This window comes from Barbus barbus (genome assembly GCF_936440315.1).
Source record: "Barbus barbus genome assembly, chromosome: 4".
Taxonomy (NCBI): Eukaryota; Metazoa; Chordata; class Actinopteri; order Cypriniformes; family Cyprinidae; genus Barbus; species Barbus barbus.
In genome coordinates, this window is record NC_136732.1 from 31,840,686 (window position 1) to 31,862,851 (window position 22,166).

The window sequence follows — 22,166 nt, forward strand, 5'->3', positions numbered from 1 at the left end:
CTATTATGCATGTGTTGGGGGAGAGCGTTTATGTTTTTTAATGGCTGGTATAGAACTTGAAGCAGGGTCCAGATGTCCCCTTGTCTCCCTTGAGACCCTCATGTAGCTGTAATCTCGATGGGCTGACACAAAGACTTCATACAGCAATTTGCATTTTAATCTATTCAGGGGGAGGGGGATTATCTTCTTTTGATCCCTGAAAGTGCAGAGACCTCTGGCTTGTCCCAATACATTAACCCTCCTGCATCTGCCACAAAACCAACAACCTGTAATATAAGTACTGGAAACAGAAGGTGAAAACAATACATTTAGATTTTTTAAAGATAGATTTAAAGGGATAGTTCACCTGAAAATCATTATTTACTCACCTTATGTATGCAGAATATTGGGTACTGACAGCCTCAGTCACCATTCACTTTCACAGCATAAACATTTTCCATACGCTAAAAGTGAAGGATGACTGAGGCTGCCATTCAGTCTAGCATTTTCTTTTGTGTTCCACGGAAGAAAGAATGTCATACAGGTTTGGAACAATTCTGGCTATTCAATGAAAATAAAAAACATGAAAAACATCTGAGCTGGGGATTCACCTTCATGTTTTATAAGGGCAAAATACCCTTGTGTATATCTGACACAAAGATGGGTAGTCGAAAACGGAAATATATATGTTATTCCAAGTATAACTATAACTCCAACTCTCTTTCTGTCTCTCTATATATATATATGACAGTAAACATGAGTGTTTCTAATACAAAATATTTAACAATAGACAGACAAAAAGAAACACTCTCAACTTAAACAGTTTCATAATTATAAAAGAAAGATTGTTGGACATATGCATCACTTGTCTTTATACACACTGAGAACAAATAATAATTTCCTCTAAACAATTTATCCTTAGAAGGGTTGTGGTTATTTATTTGTTTATTTATCTTATGTTAATTTTGTCTAAATATTTTAATTATGCTTTATATTAAATTATTAACATTGTTTATTAATTATTTGTTAATTTACTGTATATCACAATATTTTAATTATACTTATACTGTATTTATTTATTATAATATAAGTATTAGTTTATATATTTTTTAATATAATTATTCAAAATATTCTTTATATTAAATTAGTAACATTGTTTATTTATTTTTATTATACTTATACTGTATTTATTTATTATAATTTAAGCATGTTAGTTTTTATTATGTTTATATAAATATTTTAATTATTCTTTCAAAATAGGTTAAATCAAAATATTTTAATTATGCTTTGTATTAAATTATTAACATTATTTATTTAGTTAGTGTTCATTTGCTGTATATCGCAATATTTTAATTATACTTATTTTATACTGTATTTATTTATTATAATTCAAGTGTATTAGTTTATATTAATTTTATATAAATAATTACATTATTAACATTCAATATTTTAAATATTCTTTCAAAATAGTTTAAATAAAATATTTTAATTATGCTTTGTATTAAATACCTTATTAGCATCGTCACCTTATTTTATTAATTTGTTTGTTTTTATCCCTGTTTGTGGTTTTATTGTGTGTATTGATATTGATGTAAGCAAAAATAATTACAGTACTTTGATGCCCAAATCTCTCTCTCTCTCTCCCTCTCTCTCTCTGTCTCTCTCTCTCTCTCTGTATACTGGGGGAGGTACAGTTAGAGTCAGAGCGCAGAGGTGAAAGCTCAGCGTGACAGTTTGTGTGTGATCTCTCCTCTGTGAGTGAACATGGGACGTATTATACGTATTTGGATATCCGAGAGCATTTACAGCACAAGAAATAATATCCAGCGGCTCGGATTATCGTTTAATAATCCCTCACCTTCCGCGACTCGCCCCAGAGCCGCTTGATAACGCGCACAGATCCCGAGACGAGACGCGTGAACGGAAAACAGAAAAGGAGCCGTGATTTCTGCCAGACGCGCTAGCATCTGCTGCTCAAGCTAACTCAAGCGCGACTGTGGATATCCTTAATTTTGTCAGCCTAACGTTTCTTTCTCACATTTCAACAGGAATATATTGTAATCGTGAGGAGTTTATGCTGGAGCACAGAATTATGGTATAAAATCAGTGTTGTGCGCCTGTTGTTGACTCGCTAGGCTCATAGCTAGTAGCGTTAGCCGATGCTGTGTTACTACACCTGAACAACGACTCATCTTAATTGGGTTTTAATTAGTTTTACGATAACAAATATACATTCTTATTAGTAATATTGACATAACCGTGCAGGTGGTTACTAGATACAATTGTAATAAGATTATTTCTTTGTGTTGACAGCTTGGCAGGCGCATGCTAACAATGCACTAGCTCGATAGCCCAATTGCTTTTCTATCATAGCAATAACTTGCCATGATGAGGTATATGTCTTTGTAAATGTTTTTTTACGTGTGTTCTTTTCATTTTGTATAATTAACGATGATTTGAGCTCGTGTGAAGAAATTAAAACAACCTAGCTGTTCAGTTTGCCAGCCATTGAAGCATTTGTACACTGATATTATTTTAAGACTGGACATTTTTAAGACTAAACACTTCAGGGTCTGGACTGGAAGGGAAATTATTTGATTTGGTCTGTCTGTAGATTTGGCCCTGCACCCTTTCAAAGATAGACCTGACACAAGAGACTCATAGAGCTCTGGAGCAATCAGAGAGGGACACACACAGTTGTCTCCTATTTTTTCTGACTCTGGCTCTGATGTGAGCAAACATGGGCACCCAGGGCAGCCCTGTGAAGAGCTACGACTACCTGCTCAAGTTCCTCCTGGTGGGAGATAGCGATGTGGGGAAAGGAGAGATCCTGGACAGCCTTCAAGATGGATCTGCTGAGTCTCCATATGCCTACAGCAGCGGTGAGTTAGTCAACACTTCCCACACATCTTCACACAGACTGCGAGTAACACATCCTTCAGCCAGAATAATCTCACAGCAAGGCTGGCGCTCCGCGAGCCATTCATATAATTGTGATTTTAACAGGTTTACCAACTAACATGGTCAATATTGTTTTTTTGAATATGGCAAGTCATTCAGCGGGTGCCATATTGTTGCAGTCAGCGACTTACAGGAGGTGGAAACACAGTTTATTCTCCTCTTTATCTTTTGCAGGATTTTTTAGATGGTTATATAAAAACTGCACGTTTTTCTGCTCAGTGGTTGTATGACATACACTTCATGTTTGTTGGAAGAGATCCGATAATCGGTTTGAACAATATCTTTATTTAAAAAAAATATTACCCAACTTCAGTTTAATTGGTTATTGGTCCACAAATATATGGCTCAGTGAACTTTGTAATGACTAGCCATTCATTTTCAAGCAATGATTTATGCAAATCAACTTTGCATATTTATATATATCACAAATAAATCTGATATTATTAGTAATAAAATATTTATTATGCATATGATTGTTATATTACAATGATCAGTAAGTTATTATTGTGTAAAAAGTATTAAATCATTAAAATCAGTTCCACATTTTGCGTATTGGACACTTAAACATAATAATTGGATTAACCCATATTGTTTTTTATGACTGATAAGTGCCAATAACCGATCTATTTGAGAACCGGTCTTATAAATGACTTTTTTTTTTAAAGAATTTACTAATCTTCCCGTTATAATCATTATAATACATAGTTACTGCACGGCTGAATGTTGTAATTAGGTGCTCCTTTATTCAAATGGTATCTTTTTTTTTTTCTTTAGGTAACTCTTTCACTTAAAAAGTATGAAATGAAACCCCCTTATCAGTAGTTCTAGGACACTATCAAAAATAATATGTGTTAGTATTGGTCATAAAGTCAATATTGATTGACTTTTATTTATTCAAAGGCAGCAGACGTTGCTCAAGTTGCAAAATCACACAACACTGAAGTTGCACAACACCTCAATGTTATCTATATATGGTTTCCGTGATGGGATAAACGTGAATGGAATCCAGTCATAAAAATGGAATTTACTGTAAAACGCGGAGTCAAATTTGACAGGCTATTAGTGTTATAGTTTCATTAAAATAGTTGCGGTCTTCTTTGCAACTTCTACAATGGAGTAGAGGACTTCACGGAGGACCCGGGAACCGACCCTGGACCCGTACGGGTTCGGGTCTATATTTTAAATGGTCAGCCGGGTCGGGTCCCAATCTATTACTTCGGGTCCTGGGTCATTGTGTGTAATACAAAGTGTAACGAACTTCTAATTCTGTGCGTTTTAAAAAAAAAAAAAAATAAAATTCTTTATTACAACCAACTAAAAGTATCGTTATTGTAGTTCAAAAGGGTAAACGTAACAGTCCAAGTTGACTCGAGATGGAAAAAAAACTGCAAAGTTGCATTAGTCATCGGTCTCCGTGACAGCAAGTACACTTTTGAAGCTGGAATAATGAGTGGATTAAGAAGGCTTTTTCAGACGGCAAGAGAGAGGAACAGCCTAACATGAATGGAAATTTGTTGGCAAGGAGGATTGTATGCATCGCAGTCAGGGAGAGGGCTACAGTAGTTAAGGCAAAAAGGGTTTTTTTTCGCAACGTGTTTATTGACTTAATAGCATTCGCTGTGCAATATGTGCCGATCTCGACGGGTGCAGTCGGGTCTGTGTCTTCCCAGCTGGGTTCGCGTCCAACTTTCGAATAATGGTCGGGTCCGCGGCGGGTCCGGGTAGTACATTTAAGGCATTTCTCAGGTCAGAAATCATTTGCGCAGCACATTTTCGGGTACGAATTTTTGGACCCATGAAGACCTCTACAATGGAGCTATAAAGACAATTAAATTATTTACACTTATTATATACATTGTGCTTTTTAAGTTAATCAATTGATGCGCATTAGATGATGAATTGAATAGTCACCTCTTGTAGGTTATGATTTAGTCATCAGCAAATAATTAATGAAGAATTATGAGAGGTTATGCTATTACAAATACATTTCTAACATGTAAATTATTGAAGCCAAATACTTACATTTCCCCAAGCTGTTTAGCTGTAGTACAGTATTCATAGGCTTCATCATGAAGCATACAGTGGAAGCACCCACTTTTAACTCTCTCTTTATATTACCATTATTGCAGATGGATGCACGGAGGAACACAAGAGTAAGAACCAACAACCAGGGAAGGTGGTTTTTGTCAGAGCCCTTGTTATTCTTAATTTTGACATACATTTTTGTTTTTACACCAGACATATATATCGGTTCATAATATCGGTTAGGGCTGGGCGATAAAACGATAACGATATGTATCGCGATAGACACGTGAACGATATCAATAAAAAATGAGTTCGATAAAACGTTCGATATTTTTTATTCTTCATCGGAAGAAAACAAAGGCTGCGAAGCAAGTTTGGTTGCATTAACAAAGGCACTCGCTCTCTGGTAACCTAGCAACGTAGGGAGTGACACGCTAACAGCCAATCATGTAACAGTATCATGTTTGGTTGCGCCATATCGTTGTCTCGTGTCTAAGTGCGCACGCGCGGCTGAGAGTGCACGTCTGCAGCCAGACCCTATTGGCTGGTCTGCTGGATTCCTCTTCATAAGCAGAAAATGAGTGCCGCAGCGAGCGAGGAAATTGTAAATAAAAGAGAAAGTCAGCTCGCCAGTATGGCAGTTTTTTGGATATTATAAGTCTGACCGTAGTCAGACCAAATGTCGTCTGCAAATTATGCAAGACCGTCGTCCCCGCCAAGACTGGTAATACCACAAACTTGATGTACCACCTTAAAAAAAAAATCAATAATTATCGATATCGACCGATATGAAACACTGATATCGTGATACAGTTTTCAGCCATATCGCCCAGCCCTAATATCGGTTATCGGTCTACTTGGCATGTAATAATCGGTATAGGCATCAGCCCTGAAAAACATACATCGGTCGACCCCTACTAAGAAGTGTGAAGTGTATTCTTTGAACAGGTCAGTACAGCACTTCGTCAAGACAGGTTATGCACAAGCTTCTTTTGATTTTATTTCTTTCACAGCTTTCCATTTGCTGTAATGAGATCATCCACGGTCTGTCATTAGGCTGAAGCCATTGAGCTGATAGACCAATTATAGACAGATATGCCTTTCATATCCAAATGAGCTTCATGTGTGCAGGCGAACAGGAGCTGGGTTGCTCTTGTTCTGTCCCTTTTCATACATATGGGCTGCTGTTTATCTTGTTGGTTGAAGCTGTTAGGGGACAGTGTGTGTTTTATGGGTGTGAGAGATCTCAGCGGGATGGCTCTTCTCTGAGATCTCCTAGGGGAGCTTGCTGGTCCAGCTTCAAACGAGTTGCCTTGTACCATCACTGAGAATCAGCACAGATGGCTCCACGATTTGTCCGTGGATTCAGCGATGGTGAATTACGCTGCAGGCATATATATTTCCCTGAGGGAGATACCATCCTGACGTGCTCAGATGGTTTAAATTTTGAAAGGCTTTTTTTTTTTTTTTTTATGAATTATACATAGGGTGAGTAGAGGAACTGGCAGTGTGCAAGGTGGAATATTAAAGCCTGATGCATAGAAAAGCTTCCTTTTTTTGGTTTAAACTTCATCTCATTATATAAAACTGCTTTTAGATTATTTTTTTATGGAGGACATGTGGTTGGTGTTAAGGAGCTAGACTGGCAACCCCCAATGGTCATGGTCATTTAACCCCAGTTTGCCTCAATGGGACTGTCGCTATAATAAGTGTACTGTAACTTGCTTTAGATAAACGATTCTACTAGATTATAAATTTCATTTTTGATTTCTTGAGTTCAGAGAAGCCTTTTTTTAAACTGCCTTATGCAGTGGTTTTAGATTGTGCAGTTTGCATTCATATAAATTGGGTCTTTGCTGTTTACGCTGATTGATCTGTCTTTGCGCTGGTTTTGAGTGGACATCTGTAAATATTTAGAGTCTAAAGTTGCAGATGCAGACATCTTGGTTGGCTGCTAGTGATCGGCAGACGGATTTGGCACAGACAAGCACAGCGGTAACAACATGACCAGAGAGTGTTTTCCCTGTAGACAGTACTTTTCCTTTCCTTATTTATCTGTTCTGTTCTGACTAAGTCACGGAATGAGAGGAAACAGCAATGCAAGTGAAATAAATGTAAAATGCAACAAACTATATAATTGTGTATTGTAAGGACAGCATAATAAATGGGCGCGTTGACCTTTAAAAAGGAGGAGATGTATATACTTTCCCATATCCTCTTTGCTTTGTTTGGTTAATTATTGTTGGCAAGACCATGAAATCTTTTAAAGTCATCAATCTGGAATTTACATTTTTCCATTTCAGCTTATGTCATGTTGATTAATTAAGTCACTGTTATTTGTGTAGCGCTTTTAACAATACAAATTGTGTCAAAGCAGCTTTACAGTATTTAGACGGGGAAATAGTGTGTCGAAATAGTGTCATTCTCCTCTGGCCAGACAAAATCAGCAGTTTAAATCTAGGCTAAAGCAGAATCAGATTGTGCAAAGGACTCATCTGGTTCCTGTGGTCTTGTCCCGATGGCCGTCTTGGAGATAGGGTCTTCACTGGGGTTCGGTCTCTGGGGCTCATCCAGTTGTCCTGGTCTCCGCTGACGTTCAGGGCTGTAGAGGTCATCTCTAGGTGCTGATCCACCATCTGATCTGGATACGGACTGAATCCACGTGGCTGCAGTTACCATCTGATCTGTATACAGTCTGGAGTATATTAATGGATTTTTGTGGTTCGTAATTCTTTTCGGTTGCCATTGTCCAATATTAAGGATGGGTCTTAGTGGTTGACTACAAACAGCAAGTTGATTAGAGAGTTGTCTAGTTTATCTTTTTTTTTTTCTTAACTACATAACTTGCGTTTTGACATCTTTAGTGGCAGGGCTTTATTTAGTATGCTGGTAGTGTACTTGAGTTGTTTAGACCCTCTCAGAAATGTGCATTTTTGAATTTATCCCAGTGTTTTTTAAGACTTCATGTCAAGTTAAAATTGTCCACAATTTAAAAAAATGCATCTTGAGATTAATTTTTGTTGCTCTGTGCCTAAATGTTTATGAATCCATGAATGAATGAATGAATGATGCATTTATATAGTGCTTTATTGTTTATTGCTGTACACCCAAAGCGCTTTACAATTATGTGGGGGGGTCTCTCCTCAACCACCACCAGTGTGCAGCATCCACTTGGATGATGCGACGGCAGCCAAATGTTAAATGTTTTTAAATGTTTTTTTTTAAAGTCTCATGCTAGACAAGGCTTGTTTATTTGATCAGAAATACAGTAAAGATATTTAATATTATTAAAGTTTGAAATAACTGTTTTGTGTATTAATATATTTTAAAATGTATTTTTTTCTATTATAATATTAAAATATACTGATTTGGAGTTTAAAGTCTGTGTAAAGTGATATTAAAATGTGTTCTGAGTTTGCCAAACAACAGAAAAATGTGTTATTAACCACCCAGCCAAATTTGAATGATAAAAAAAATCGCCACTAAAATAAGTTCTTTGTAAAATATCTTTGAAAAATAAGCAGGACTCTCTGCTCTCAAACGCTGGGGGTGTGTCCACTGTCGGCACTAAAACCACGCCCACTCGCAGGAAAGCGTCCATCTCTCTCAACTGTCAAATACCACTACAACCTGAATGGATGCTACTGATACTATCTCTAGTAGCTTAATCGGATTTATACATGTTTAAGCGTGCAAGTTCTTTATGTAATTAATGACTTAATTATCTCAGAATTATGAGATAATTTTTCATGAAAAAAGTTTTTTCTCTGTTTTTCTGAATTAATGACTTAATTATCTCAGAATTACGAGATAATTAAGTCATTAATTCAGAAAACCGGGCAAAAACTTTTTTTTTCATTAAAAATTATCTCGTAATTCTGAGATAATTAAGTCGTTAATTCAGAAAAACAGAGCAAAACCTTTTTTTTTCATTAAAAATTATCTCGTAATTCTGAGATAAATAACTTGTTAATTCAGAAAAACAGAGTAGATTTTTTTTCCTCAAGTGAATGCAATACGCTTCCGTACCTTTAAGACCAATTAGTTGACCAGTCCATTTTGAAAATATGTAGCACTGCCCTAGTCCTGGTACAAAACCACTGCTTTAGACTTTTCCCCCAGTGTAGTTATAGTCAAAGTTTCCATTAGTACTTCAACCAAAATTAGGCCTAAACTCTTAGCGTTGCAGCTAAACCTCAGAGTTATTCTGAATGTTATTTTGAGCAAAACCCTCAAAAAGACATCATCATGTCACTGCTGTCATTGTATTTAATTTTTTGTGAAAAGCGAGCATCCGCAGTTCTTCTCCTTCTGATGAATGATAAAGTGGTTATCAGATATGGAAGTCAGAGTCATGTTGTATGCTGTTTAAACACACACACAAGCTCCTGCTGAAATGCATGGTCTCAATGAAACCAGCTTTTCTACCTTTCTCAGCCTCAGGCATGTTTGTTTCATTGCCCTCATGTGCTCGTAGTCTTTGAAATTTCCCTCAAAATCAGACGCACCCTGTTCTAGCTCACCAGCATAGCTGGGCACATTACAATTCACAGCATCTAAATATGTCATAAATAAACCCATCAATGAGACAAAGACATCATGCTCTGAAAGTAAAGGCCTCCTGCTATGAAAAAAATCCAATGTAGTTACAATTTTCCAATTTAATTAAATTTTTTGTTTCCTCTGTCCATTGATAATAGGCTGTTTAAATCAAATTAAACATGCCCACACATGCCCCTGTCCACTTGATCCCTCTCAGGTGTCCTCAAGTCTTGCTGGATCTTTCCCTTCCAGGCTCTTCCTCAAAACTAGCCTCTTCAGGCTGTCTTTGCTCAGCGTGGCTGGGAAGTCTTGGCCTGCGGCCCGAACTGGAACTTGAGATAATAATTACACCGTACTGCCCTTGTCAGGCTTCGTAGCCGAGCCATCTGCCCATACAATTACCCAGAACGAAGGACGAGGGATGCTAGAGGATGGAAGTGCGATGCTTCTTTGGCTTGATGTGCTGCCCTGCTTAAGAGCAAAGCTTTTGCAAAATGGAGAGCAGCAGGAATCAGCCCCAGTGAAGTGCAAGCCATGTTCCCTCTTGTTACATTCTCTTGTAGATGTTTAATAATGGAGGACTGAAGAAGTCTATGGGCTCAGAAGCAGCTGACATTCGCCTGTCAGGAGATCTTACGCTGCCTGTGTAGCTTAGCGTGAGAGGAGACCCTTATTCAGACATGTTTTGATTCAGAGTCATCAAAGCTTTACGAAGTATCTTAAAGATGACCGTCCCATCTCTCCCCTTTCTTTTCTCTCTTTAAAGCCTCTACTGTTAGGCTGCATGACTAATCAAAATAGTGAAAGACTGAAAACTGCATCTTGACTGTTTCCAAAATAAAAACATTTGAAAATGAAGAAATTAAGGTTTTACTATTGTAATTTACTGTTGTGTTGTAACAACAAAGTAGGTTTTAGCCAACAACAATATTAAATGTATCTGCATTACTGTAAGGGTAGGTTTAGGGTTAGTGTGGATGTAGAGGTTAATAAACCATAATTTTACAGGTAGCATTTTCCGTTGTCGAATTGTACTACCTACTGTTTTAATAAGAGGTGGCAAAATCTGATAGGGTAAGTTAGCACAAATCGACAGAACACCGGCAGACTCCAAAGTTGAATATGCATCACAAAATTAGATTGCATCCATTTGTACCCCTCCAGGCTTTTGAAGAGTCTCCGGAGTAGGACGAGGGAAAGTTGATGAGGTAGTTTAGATATCAGGATACTGTAGGTCAGGAAAGCTATCCGTTCCTTTATTGAAACACGTTAAAAGCACCCCAAAGGCATTACAGGGATCTGTTCTGTTTTATCTAAGTTTTGCTATGTACAGATCTATGTCTTTTGAATTAAAGTGCGCAGTGTTCTCTGTTGCCTTGAAACTCATGCTGGCATGGTGGTGTAAACCGAATGGGTCACTTGATGTCTGGAGCTCTATATGTTACTTGCCAATCCCCCCATCGTTTGGATTTTTTTTATAGTAATAAAAAGAATTTAGTTCAGCTAGAGAACAGACACTATAATTAAAAACTGAATGCGGCTGCTCAGTCGAGCTGACTGACAAGAAGAGGTGAGACACAAGACGATGGCAGAAGATTTAGTTTTGAAACGAAATGCAAAAGCGCCTGTTTGGCAATATTTTGGATTTTGAAAAGCCTGTTTTGCCGTTTATCTAAGGTGATTTTGGAAGTTTTTTTTTAAACATTCGTTTCTTATTTATTTGGTTCCACAGTGTTTGCTGATTTTTACTTTGTGTAATTTATTTTACATCAAGGTGTTTGCCGTGCCTCCAAGCTAATACTTGCTTTAATTTTAATTTAGTAACAATATTCTAACCATATTGATTTTCAATTGTTATTTTTATGATAAATATTGTGATTTAGTTTTCTTCCCTAATTCATGCAGCCCTACTATACTGTGTCCCTTCTTTTATGACTTTGGAGGAAGTAAACAGCAGATATAAAAGTGGAATAGATGACCGAAGGGTGTGACTTTGTTTTTGCCTCTAATCAGAGAGGAACAAAGTTGATTTCCTTTTTAGAACTGGTGTACCAGAGGAAGCAATGGCCAAAACCACTCTTATGATGAATGAACTCTCCCGACTACTCCAGGTTGGGGACAAGTCCATGTTGTCAGCATTACGGATAATCAGATTTTTCAAGTGTGCATAAAGATGATCCACTGAGACCAGCGCTTTTGGCATGGTGAATATTACAGTCACTGGCCTGTATAAAAAGAGACGCAGTGAGCCTTTGTTAGAGACAGAGCTGTCTATTAAAATGCAAAACAGGCTTGAATGCTGACCTGCTGTGAAGCGCCCAAAAATGCAGATACTGCCATTCAGTTGATGGAGCTTGTACTGTGTTCATTTTTTAATTTTTTATGAATGATATATGTAGATAAGCAGTCAAGGTAATCGCCTTATGGGAAGCGTCCTGGTCACATTTCAGCTATGATAGCATTAGGTAACAGCAGATTGGTTGCAGCTGTCAAGCTTTCCACTGAATGTGCACAGTCACTATCAAGATGGTCATTTCAGCTTTAGTGCCTTCTAATGAAAGGAAGAATTGGCTGAGAATTAAATTAGGTAGTACACCAAATGCAATTATGCTGACGGCCGAAGCTTTTCGAGTTTCCCATCCTGTCTAGAGTATTTTCTTTTCAGTAGACAACCTTGTGTGATATCTGATGACAGACAGACAGGTATGTGTCTTATCTAAATGTTCTCTGTCTCTCATTCTGCAGGAATCGACTATAAGACCACCACAATCCTGTTGGATGGGCGGAGAGTGAAACTAGAGCTTTGGTAAGTGCATCACAACTCCTGTTTTTTTGTTCTCCTCTAGACAGAACAGTGCTTCACGCGCTTAAAGCACGAAACTGTCAGTAATAAGCGTGACTGGTGTAAATAATGGTAAAAGCAAGTGCTGCTTGCTTTGTATATCCACAGTTCTTGCTTTTCTGGTTTCTCTGATTGAATGCTGAATACAGACTACTGCCACCTGCTAGTATGGTAGAGTTATGTTCTCTCGTGCAAACGCAGAGCGTATACGCCATTTGGGTGTCAACTGTAGTCTGTCCGGTGTGTTCTAGTACAACTTTTTTTGCCCCGATGCAGGCGATGTGAGGCAACGCCACAGTTTGGTGTGTCCCTACCCTTGAGCGCAGTCGTGGCCTAATGGTTAGAGAGTCGGACTCGTAACCCAAAGGTCGCGGGTTTGAGTCTCGGTACCGGCAGGGATTGTAGGTGGGGGGAGTGAAAGTACAGCGCTTTCTCCACCTTCAGTACCACGACTGAGGTGCCCTTGAGTAAGGCACCGAACCCCTAATAAATGGCTGCCCACTGCTCCAGGTGTGTGCTCACTGCTGTGTGTGTGACTTCACTTCACTTTCACTTTGAGTTGTGGTATAATAAGGATTCGTTCTACAGACAGCAGGCTTTCCTTCTCAAATGAACGCAGAGACAGAAGGAATCTTGATTTGCGAAATAAGTAATCCGTGTCCATGTTTACCAACTTTACGGATATGTGTGTTTATTTCCCAATCGTCAGGAAATATGAAATAGGAAAATCATACATTTTAGATTTATTTCATTTATTAATTATATTAAATTTCATATCATTATAAAATTGTTTCTGCTTCAGTTTGTTGTTTTAATATGTGGCTGTAATAGCTTATCATAACGGATTTATGTAAACAATTAAGATATCTCTTTCAGGTTAAGCAAAATATAATGAATACATAGGCTAATATAGTGCATATATTAAGCAAAATGCCCTTCTCTAGACTTCATTTCTCTCTCAAACTGACGAGCTATTAACGCCGAATGACTTTTCTGAGGTAAATGTGACACATTGTTCACAACTGGTTTATTGACCTCTTTTCTACAGTTGAAACACTGATTACATGGGACATGATGCATATTAATAAGTTGTTCTTTCAACATACTTTATGTATTGATATTTGAATGTATTCATGTGTATTTCGTGCTATAAGTAGTAGTAAAAAAGGAAGGGCAGGTCGCGTTCAGTCATGCTCTGCACTGCGTTGTGTTTTGGGTCATTATGCTTTGGCACAGTATCTGTCAAACTAATTAGAACCGAAAGAACAATATGGCTTAATCCCTTCATCAAGTCTGTTTTCGCTGTGTGTTTCAAAGCGAAGTGCTCACATTATTGAGGCGATCAGCTTGTGATCCGCTCTTTTCCACGCCTCAGAACGGCTCAGTTCACAGTCGTTTATTGCATGTGCTGTGAGTTTAGCGTGCATTTGGGAACGCAAGAGCCGCCAGTTAGGCTTTATTTTCACGGCATTTCACTAGATTTACAGTGAGCCGCATTTTTGTAATCATGTTTTCACTGAAGCTGGAGTTTTTCTTCAAAATAAAAGCTCTACTGCAGTTTACTTCAAAATAAAAGCTTAAAAGTGCAGTATGAATTGCTGACCGCTAGCGGTTTAAATGCAGTCCAAATTCAAAATGTCTCTTTCAAGTGCAGAAATTAGGAAAGAAGTATTGTAATTTCCCTTCTGTATTGTAAATAATATACCTGTGAAATATAGATTTTTATTTCATTTGCTGTGCAATTTTTTTACTACATATGGCTATTACTGTCATTCTTGTTACTATTATTATTATATTCTAATTTGTTTGGCTTCCTAAAACACCAGTGTGAATGTAATTTAGACTGAAACAGTATATCACAAATAAAAAGAGGGTTGAGTCCCCTTTAAAGTTCAGGTACAAGTCAATTAATTGACTTTAGTTTTCTTAGTTAAGAACATGGGTTGGAGCTCTTCATTTTGAGATCCCAAGGTGCATTAGATGGAATAATTAAACTTTAAAATGTAAAAAATTTTCTTCTTTTTTTCAATTCTTTTATTTGTCTTTTTTTGTATATCACAATAAACATCATCATATCGCGGACTTCATTTCATCGTATCGTATTTGATATCGTTACACACACACACACACACACACACACACACGTATAAATGTACATTAAATACATAATTGCAAGAGCTCATAAATCAAGTAAACATTCCATTATCTGAAGGAGGAAAATAAATCTCGAGCCCACTTTCTGTTATACATCCATAAAAGCATTTAGCCACTTCCCCAGAGAGAAAGAAAAGTTACCTAATCAGGGAGGCATTGGAGTATAAGACAGCAGAATTACACATTATGAAGACAAACAACAAGCTCATTAGCGTTAACACACAGTGTGGTAAGTGCCTGAGGAGCAATTCTCAAAACCCTTTAGGAAATTCCCATGGTCCGCTGTAATGTGCTGGGCTGTATATAATGTAATGCTTTATAGTAATTGGGCTTCTTAGTGCATATTCTTTATAGAGCCACTCCACAGGGCTTTAATCTCCACCTACATCTTTGCTAATGCACGTTTCAGAGATCCCAGGTATATCTGATGAGCTCTCTGACGTGAATGTGGAGGTGCAGCTCTAAACAGCTTTCCCAAGTGTGGGTTCAGCCCCACAACTTCAAAAATGCAGCTGCCATTTGGATTTTTTTAATGCAGATTTATTTAACACTTTCCACCCCATTACAGCCAGCTTAACTGTGTGAGAAAGTTTTCACTGATAGTGTAGGCAGCTGGAAAGGTTATTTGGGTGCGGATGTGCCACAGTGGAAAACTCGTTTTTCTAGCCTGTGACGCCAACACAAGTGCCTGAGTCATATTGTATTTGGGTTAACTCTAAGCTCAGCATCCAAAACAGTGTCGATTTCAAACACATGGTTTTGTTCCAAAATACAGTGAGCCGCCTATCTATTTACTGCCTACATAGGCTGCTGCCTTTTAAGGGAGCATTGTAACTGAAATAGAACCTCTTAAGAGACCGATTTGGAACGCTTTTCATAGGCAGAAACTCTCAGTGCTACATATATAGTGCTGAAGCATGGTGCATTAGTTTGACGTTAGCTTGTTATTAAGTTAATGCAATGCTCTTAAAAGCAGAGGAAATGGATAACACAAATAATGTATTTTTATTTAAGTTTTTTTTTTTTATATATTCATCTGCCATATTGGATGAAGAGTTTGTCACAGTGCATTCTGGTATTGCCTTGTTTGCTAAGGAATTAATTGTGGCCAAAAGACCTTTTAGAACAGCTTTCACATTATAAATGCATTTATGATGCCTTAAAATGCTATGAAAGAAGCTCACAGTGTTTTGAAACGAAGCTCATGTGTCAAGCTTAACTGATCTAGTATTTACCGGCTGTTTGCTCTGTGATTTTTGTCCTGACTTGTCTTTGTTTGCTTCCAGGGACACTTCGGGACAAGGCAGGTTCTGCACCATTTTCAGGTCGTACTCCAGGGGAGCGCAGGTAAAAGCATTTTTAGTGTTCGAGCTTCACCGTTTGATCTTGCTCGGAGGATTGACTTTGTACTAAGTGCTTTGCTGAAGGCAAAAATGGACAAATATGACATACTGTTTACATAACCTACAAGGATACATACAAATGTTTATGGTAAAATGTTATTTGGTCCAACAAGAAAAAAATCACTAGTGGTCTAGTGTGTTGAAATGGTTTACGGAGTGCAGTTCATGTCCTGTAAGTGCTGTTAACGTCCCTCTTCACTGCATGAACAGGATACCGGCTAACAATACATGTTTGTTTGTCCTCTACAGGGGATCCTGTTGGTGTATGACATCACCAACCGCTGGTCGTTTGACGGGATAGACCGCTGGATCAGGGAGATTGATGAGGTAAAATTAAGCTGCTCCTTATGATAAAGTGAGGTCAGTAATATACCCATAGTCCTGTGGGCTATAAGATTTAGACTGATAGATAGATGTCCCTGCTTTACTGCATGTATGTGTATATTATGCACATTTGTGTATTCATAAAAGAATATTGTTCAGTATAACAGCAAGGTGAACCCAGAATCATAGCATACAGTGTTACTGTGACTCTCCTTTCCTTTCCTCCCCCTGTTACCGTTGTTGTTTTTGATATCCAGAGAGGATGTCCTCTCTTACTACAGCCCCCTTCCTTTTAGGCTACTCCGTTACAGTTTCTTCCTTCCTTCCTTGTTTGAGAATTGTATGTTCTTGTGTATGTATAAGTGGATATGTGTGGATATTTGTGCTTAGGGAGTGTGTTTGTTGCGTGGCTGAAGATTTCTTCACACAAAGAGCTGCAGAAAGCACAAACCGCACATATGACGGAAAGAGGGAGTGTGTTGTATTAGTTGGCAGCAGAGACTTAAACTTGAGGACTTTTGACCTGCTTTGGTAAACATTAGAAGAATACTTGAGGCTCTGCTTTGACTTTGCTGCATTTACTTGAGTCAGACATCTAAGCTGATGATTCACAGTGAGTCATTTCATTACAGAATGAGCTTTGACCTTGCTGAGCTTCAGAAGGGTGCACGGTGCAGTGCTTTGCTCAGTAAGCTTCGAATTAGTGTAGGGAGGAAACTATTAAGGTCTCTTGCAGTCGGTTGATAAACATTTTGTAATCTAAGGTTGAGACAGTTTAGGTTCATAGTTATGTTCACAAAATATTTACTCTACCGTTCAGAAGTTTGAGGTTGGAAATATATATTTTTTATGTTTTTAAAGTCTCTTATGTTCACCAAGGCTGCATTTGTTTGATCAGAAGGAAAAAAAAAGAAATTGTGTGAAATTATTACAATTTAAAATTGTTATTTACTATTTAAATTTATTTTAACATGTAATTTATTCCTATGATGGTAAAGCTACTCAAAAAATAAAAGCTCTTCAGTGTCACATGATCTGTCAGAAGTTATTCTAATACACTGATTTTCTGCTCAAGAAACATTTCATATTATTATCGATATTGAAAACAGCTGTACTGCTTCATATTTTTGTGGAAACTTTCACTTTTTTGTGGAAAGTTCAAATGATAGAGCGTTGATAGTATTGGTAGTGTAAATATATTTTTCCATGTGTATATTACTGGTGTGTACTTTTTTTCTTTTTTTTTTTTTATTGGTGCCAATAATGTAACATTATTATGTATTCATCAGTAAGAAATCATCAGAATTTATCATTAAAAATGAAACCATATTTTACTAATACATAATATAATACAATTTAAAATTAAGTCCTAAAAAGTCAAATCAATCATTTTGTTTTAAATGTAAAAAATAAGTTTTGTCCACATTGTAATGCACAGTTTGAAAACGGTATGAAAAATGTATTTTAGAGTTCCTTTAAAATTTGCTAAAGATTACATTGAACTGTTATTAAATTATTAGTGTTTTCACCGATTAAAGGAAAGAGCATAATTATTCAATATCCGATATCAACTTGTAACTGATATGATACGTGTTTCAGAGCATTATTTGAGATTCAAGATTCGAAGAATAAGACTTGACTGTGATTTTATTTGAACACACTCGTTCTGTACTTGCTCAGTACAGCTCCTAGAGATGGGTGAGTGCTCTTTTCTCTGTGGACTCGAGAAAGGCACAGATATGACAGGCCTCATTGAATAAATAAATGAGACAGGCCAGCTGTGACGCTGTTTGAGATTCACTCAGCCTGACAGGACTGTGTATCTGCCTCGGTCTCATCTCTCCGGTCCTCCCATCCCCCTTTTGTAACCCACTTTCTTGTCTCTTTGTCTTTCCTCAGCACGCACCTGGTGTACCTCGTATTCTTGTGGGTAACCGGCTGCACCTGGCGTTCAAGCGACAGGTCCCCACAGAACAGGCACGGGCTTACGCAGAAAAGAACGGCATGACGTTTTTCGAAGTGAGCCCTCTCTGCAACTTCAACGTCATCGAGTCATTTACAGAGCTGTCGCGCATCGTGCTGATGAGGCATGGCATGGAGAAGTTCTGGAAGCCCAACAGAGGTGAGTCTTCCTCAAGCATGTGTTCTTTAATAGTCCGATGATGCACCAACATCTCTTCACTTTGAAATCAGTAAAAAAGTGGCGAAAAGGTCCATTCTTTCTGCTATTTTAGATTGTAATTCCACAAATACAGTGGAAATCTTTGGTTTTAGCCTTCTGGGTGATGCAGGAAGACTGGCACGATCAGCATAGCTTTCCATTAACATAGAAAACCACACTGTATGTCGTCCAGAGCTGCGTAATTAGAGGCAGAAGGCTTTCAGTGAAGCACTTCTTTCTCTGTCTGTTTCCACTATTATGTGGAATTTTCCCATGAGACCTCACAGTGCCTCAGATGAGCTGTTTAGCAGAAGCAGCGTCCTGCAGTTCTGAGAACGGGAAGCGCTTTCAACGCCTTTCAAAATGGCAGAGATTTACACTCTTTATTGCTCTCCTATTCTATTCTATTCAAAGATTTGGCAATTTAAATAGATCAAAAGTTTCAGATATTTATAATACAGAAGTTACAGAATATCAGTTACAGAAGATTTCTATTGCAAATGGTTTTTTTATATATATTTACATTGCATTTTAAAATTTTAAATGTAATATTTCACTATTTTTTACTGTACTTTTGATCAAACAAATCCTTAGAGAGTGCAAGATATTTCTTTCAAAAACAAACAGTACTGACCCCAAACTTTTATTATATTATATTATTTTATATTATATTATATTATTGTTGAAGGCTTGCTAAAAGCACGTCGCTTTTTTTGCTAAACATACCAAATGTTTTTCCTTGTAGATCACATTCTAACACCGTTAACCAATATTCCCATGTCAGGCTTCCCATGTGAATCTCATTTGCATTCGACTCCATCTGAACAGAAATGCAGGCAGCGTGTTAACATCTGCTGAGGGAATGTTGAATAATTTAAAACATTCTCATTACTTTTGTAAATGATCTCAGCATGCAGATGCATTGAGGCAGCTACTGTTGAATCCCTGGAGTATCACATGCTTATTTTTTTTTGTTTTTATGGTTCGATTATGTAATTTTGATTGCCTTTGTCTTGTAACTCAAGTGTGTGTGTTTTGTCTTTTGTTTTTCGTTGCAGTTTTCAGTCTGCAGGACTTGTGCTGCCGTGCCATTGTGTCCTGCACCCCTGTGCACCTAATCGATAAGCTGCCGCTTCCTGTGGCCATCAAGAGCCATCTGAAGTCATTCTCCATGGCGAACGGCATGAACGCTGTCATGATGCACGGACGGTCCTACTCACTAGCCAATGCCGCCGGAGGCAGCAAAGGCAACAGCCTCAAACGCTCGAAATCCATCCGGCCGCCTCAGAGTCCGCCACAGAACTGCACCAGGAACAACTGTAAGATCTCCTAGCTTCTGGGCACAGGGGCGGGGCCACCCCCTTCCCTTACCTTACATAACACTCAGGTGCACACGGACAAACACACAAGGAAACCGACACGGGGCTGGGCCGCTGACGCAACAGAGGTGTGGCGCCTCCCGGTGCGAGGAGAGCAGGATGTGACCAAACACATCCTGCCTCCACAAACGGCTACATTTCTCCCCTCACATTGCTGCAGTACATTTGATTCCTCACTCACAGGTCGTGAATAAAAACAAACCCTTCGTCAGACTCTGATTTTGTTGCAGTGACCACTGACAGCATGTTTCCTATTGCGCTAGCGCCCTCTGCTGGAGAGTTCATGCCGCTCTAACCCTGCATTGGCTGGGAGGCCTCGTTTTTAAGTTGTTTTATGGGCTTATAATACGCTTTGTGTTCTCATTTGCTCATACTCATTATCCTCACTGCTCTGCATATGGTGTTCCTCTTTTTTGCTCTTTGCAGAGGCCTATTCTCCCTGCAAAACCTGAAGTACATCGGTCACATGGTCTTGCATGCTTGCCAATGAGAGAGGGCTGATGCGAAATGACATGTAGTGCTTAAGTATGAACTGATGTATTAAAAATGTGATTTGCACTGCAAATTGGTGGTCTCTGAATTTGCTGATCTTTTGCACAATGACTGTGTTGTTGAATGTGGACTTTGGGACCACTCGGCTGAGAGCGATGGCACATTTCCATTTCCAGGCACCTTCTGTTCAAAATCTTTCCTCGCTGAAGATCCAGAAAATGGTGTTTTTGGGTCAGAACTGTCTTCTCCTTAAACGCGGATTACAGGAAATTTCTCCTCAGGGGACAGTATTGGCAAAGTTTTTTTTTTTTTGTCTTTGTTTACTCTGATTTGCTTTTTCCTGCATGTCTTGTGGGATTATTTGTCATATTTACAATAGTGTTAAGCTTATACTGTAATTACCTCTCTTCTCAAGTCCAGAATTCGATACCACAACTGCCTTGCAGCCCGATTTTCTCACTCAAACCCACGCATTTCAGTACTTTCCCATTACACTTTCCGTGCATTTACAAGTTTCCACCCTTTTCTGGCTAAAATGTGCAATGATTTCAAAGTCCACGTGTTCTACCAGTTTTCAGTGTTGTAGCATGAGTTCAAAAGTCAGGTTTTTGCTCGAAGCCCTTTTAATCTGCATATACAGCATGGTTTCTCTATAGATGTATGTCAGAATGAAGGATAATAAACCCATTCAAGCTTGCTTCTAAATATCAAGCACAAACCAAACAAGTGGCGTCACAAGTGGAATCTACAGCACTTCTTTTGCTTCACAACGCATTTCTTCCAGGTCTGATCAGCCGTAGTTGTTGAATAATGGATGCTCTTCATTTCATCAAACCTCCCAACAGTCTTTTCCCCCTCTCTCCTCCACCCCCTTCATCTCAGGGATGAGCCCTGGCCTCCAGCGGCAGACCTGCCCAATGAAGCCTGTTTAAACCGGGCTGAGCGAAGGGCTGCCAGCAGGGGGCCTTTAAACTTCCCCAGAGGGCTGTGAGCTCTCAGTGTTTAACCTATAAGCTATTTGCCACAGGCCTTTTGCAGTCGCTATAGCTGATAGAATGATCCTGGCACATGTTGGCTGTGTGTTTAGAGCAGTTGTGCATATTGGTGTCCATCTGTTGGGTAACGTAAATGTTAAAGGGTCCACAGAAGGTGTTATTGCCCCCCTCTTAATCTTTGAATCCCAAAAGGTTGTGGTAATAGAAATACTACAAAGAAGTGTTGTTTTATTCCTTTTTGGGCACCTGTAGGAATTAGTTTATCCCTCTCGCTTGAGAGCAATGGTTGTTCTTCTCTGTTATATGCACATCATATAGTGCAAAGAAATTCTGTGACTTAGTTAGAAGGTTCCATTTCAACTTTTTTTGTATTGTAAAGTGTTTTTCCTCTTTGTAACTGAAGACTGATTATATTTTAAAAAACACGCTCGTGGTTTTTAAATCGGGCGGTGTGATGGGACCCTCCTGGTGTTGCCAAAGGGGTGGTTTCTTTAATTCTGTTTGAACGGGATAAAGGGAAATGTGATTTGGTGGAGCAGTCGGAACACAATTGTAAACACTATTTTCCTTTGGTTGAAGCTAAAAGCTGCTGAATAACTTGCGTAATTATCAGACGTTCTTGCAACAACAACGAAAAACATTTTTTTTAAATTATTGATTGTACAGTTCTTAGTGTATGAAAAGCAATGACTTTTTCACAATAAAATTGAAAATGGTATCAGTAAAACAAAGCTTTGAGGTTCTTTGCATCCAATATGCTCTTCACAGATGACACTTACGGTATTTACATATTCAAATATTTATTTGTTATTTACACATCACTTTAATCAGAATAAATTATTGATATGTATCAGAATATGTGTTGAGGAAAAAAACAATCAAATTACTCTAGGTAAAATATTAGGTTTT

At 38.2% G+C, this 22,166-nt stretch overlaps 1 protein-coding gene across 1 annotated transcript; it reads left to right on the top strand.

Moving 5' to 3' along the window:
* The first annotated feature begins 1,681 nt into the window (after positions 1-1,681).
* LOC306869125 (ras-related protein Rab-40C) lies at positions 1,682-21,975 on the top strand. The gene is made up of 6 exons (XM_079415740.1): positions 1,682-2,861; positions 12,253-12,313; positions 15,790-15,850; positions 16,156-16,233; positions 18,130-18,352; positions 19,450-21,975. Exons 1-6 carry the CDS (start codon positions 2,720-2,722, stop codon positions 19,722-19,724), a joined length of 840 nt encoding a protein of 279 aa, XP_079271866.1. The 5' UTR covers positions 1,682-2,719; the 3' UTR covers positions 19,725-21,975.
* The last annotated feature ends 191 nt before the right edge of the window (positions 21,976-22,166 follow it).

Coding starts and splice junctions, on each gene's coding strand:
- LOC306869125 (XM_079415740.1), top strand. CDS start 2,720: ATGGGCACCCAGGGCAGCCCTGTGAAGAGCTACGACTACCTGCTCAAG. Junction 12,314..15,789: donor AGAGTGAAACTAGAGCTTTG/GTAAGTGCATCA, acceptor GTTTGCTTCCAG/GGACACTTCGGGACAAGGCA. Junction 16,234..18,129: donor GGATCAGGGAGATTGATGAG/GTAAAATTAAGC, acceptor GTCTTTCCTCAG/CACGCACCTGGTGTACCTCG.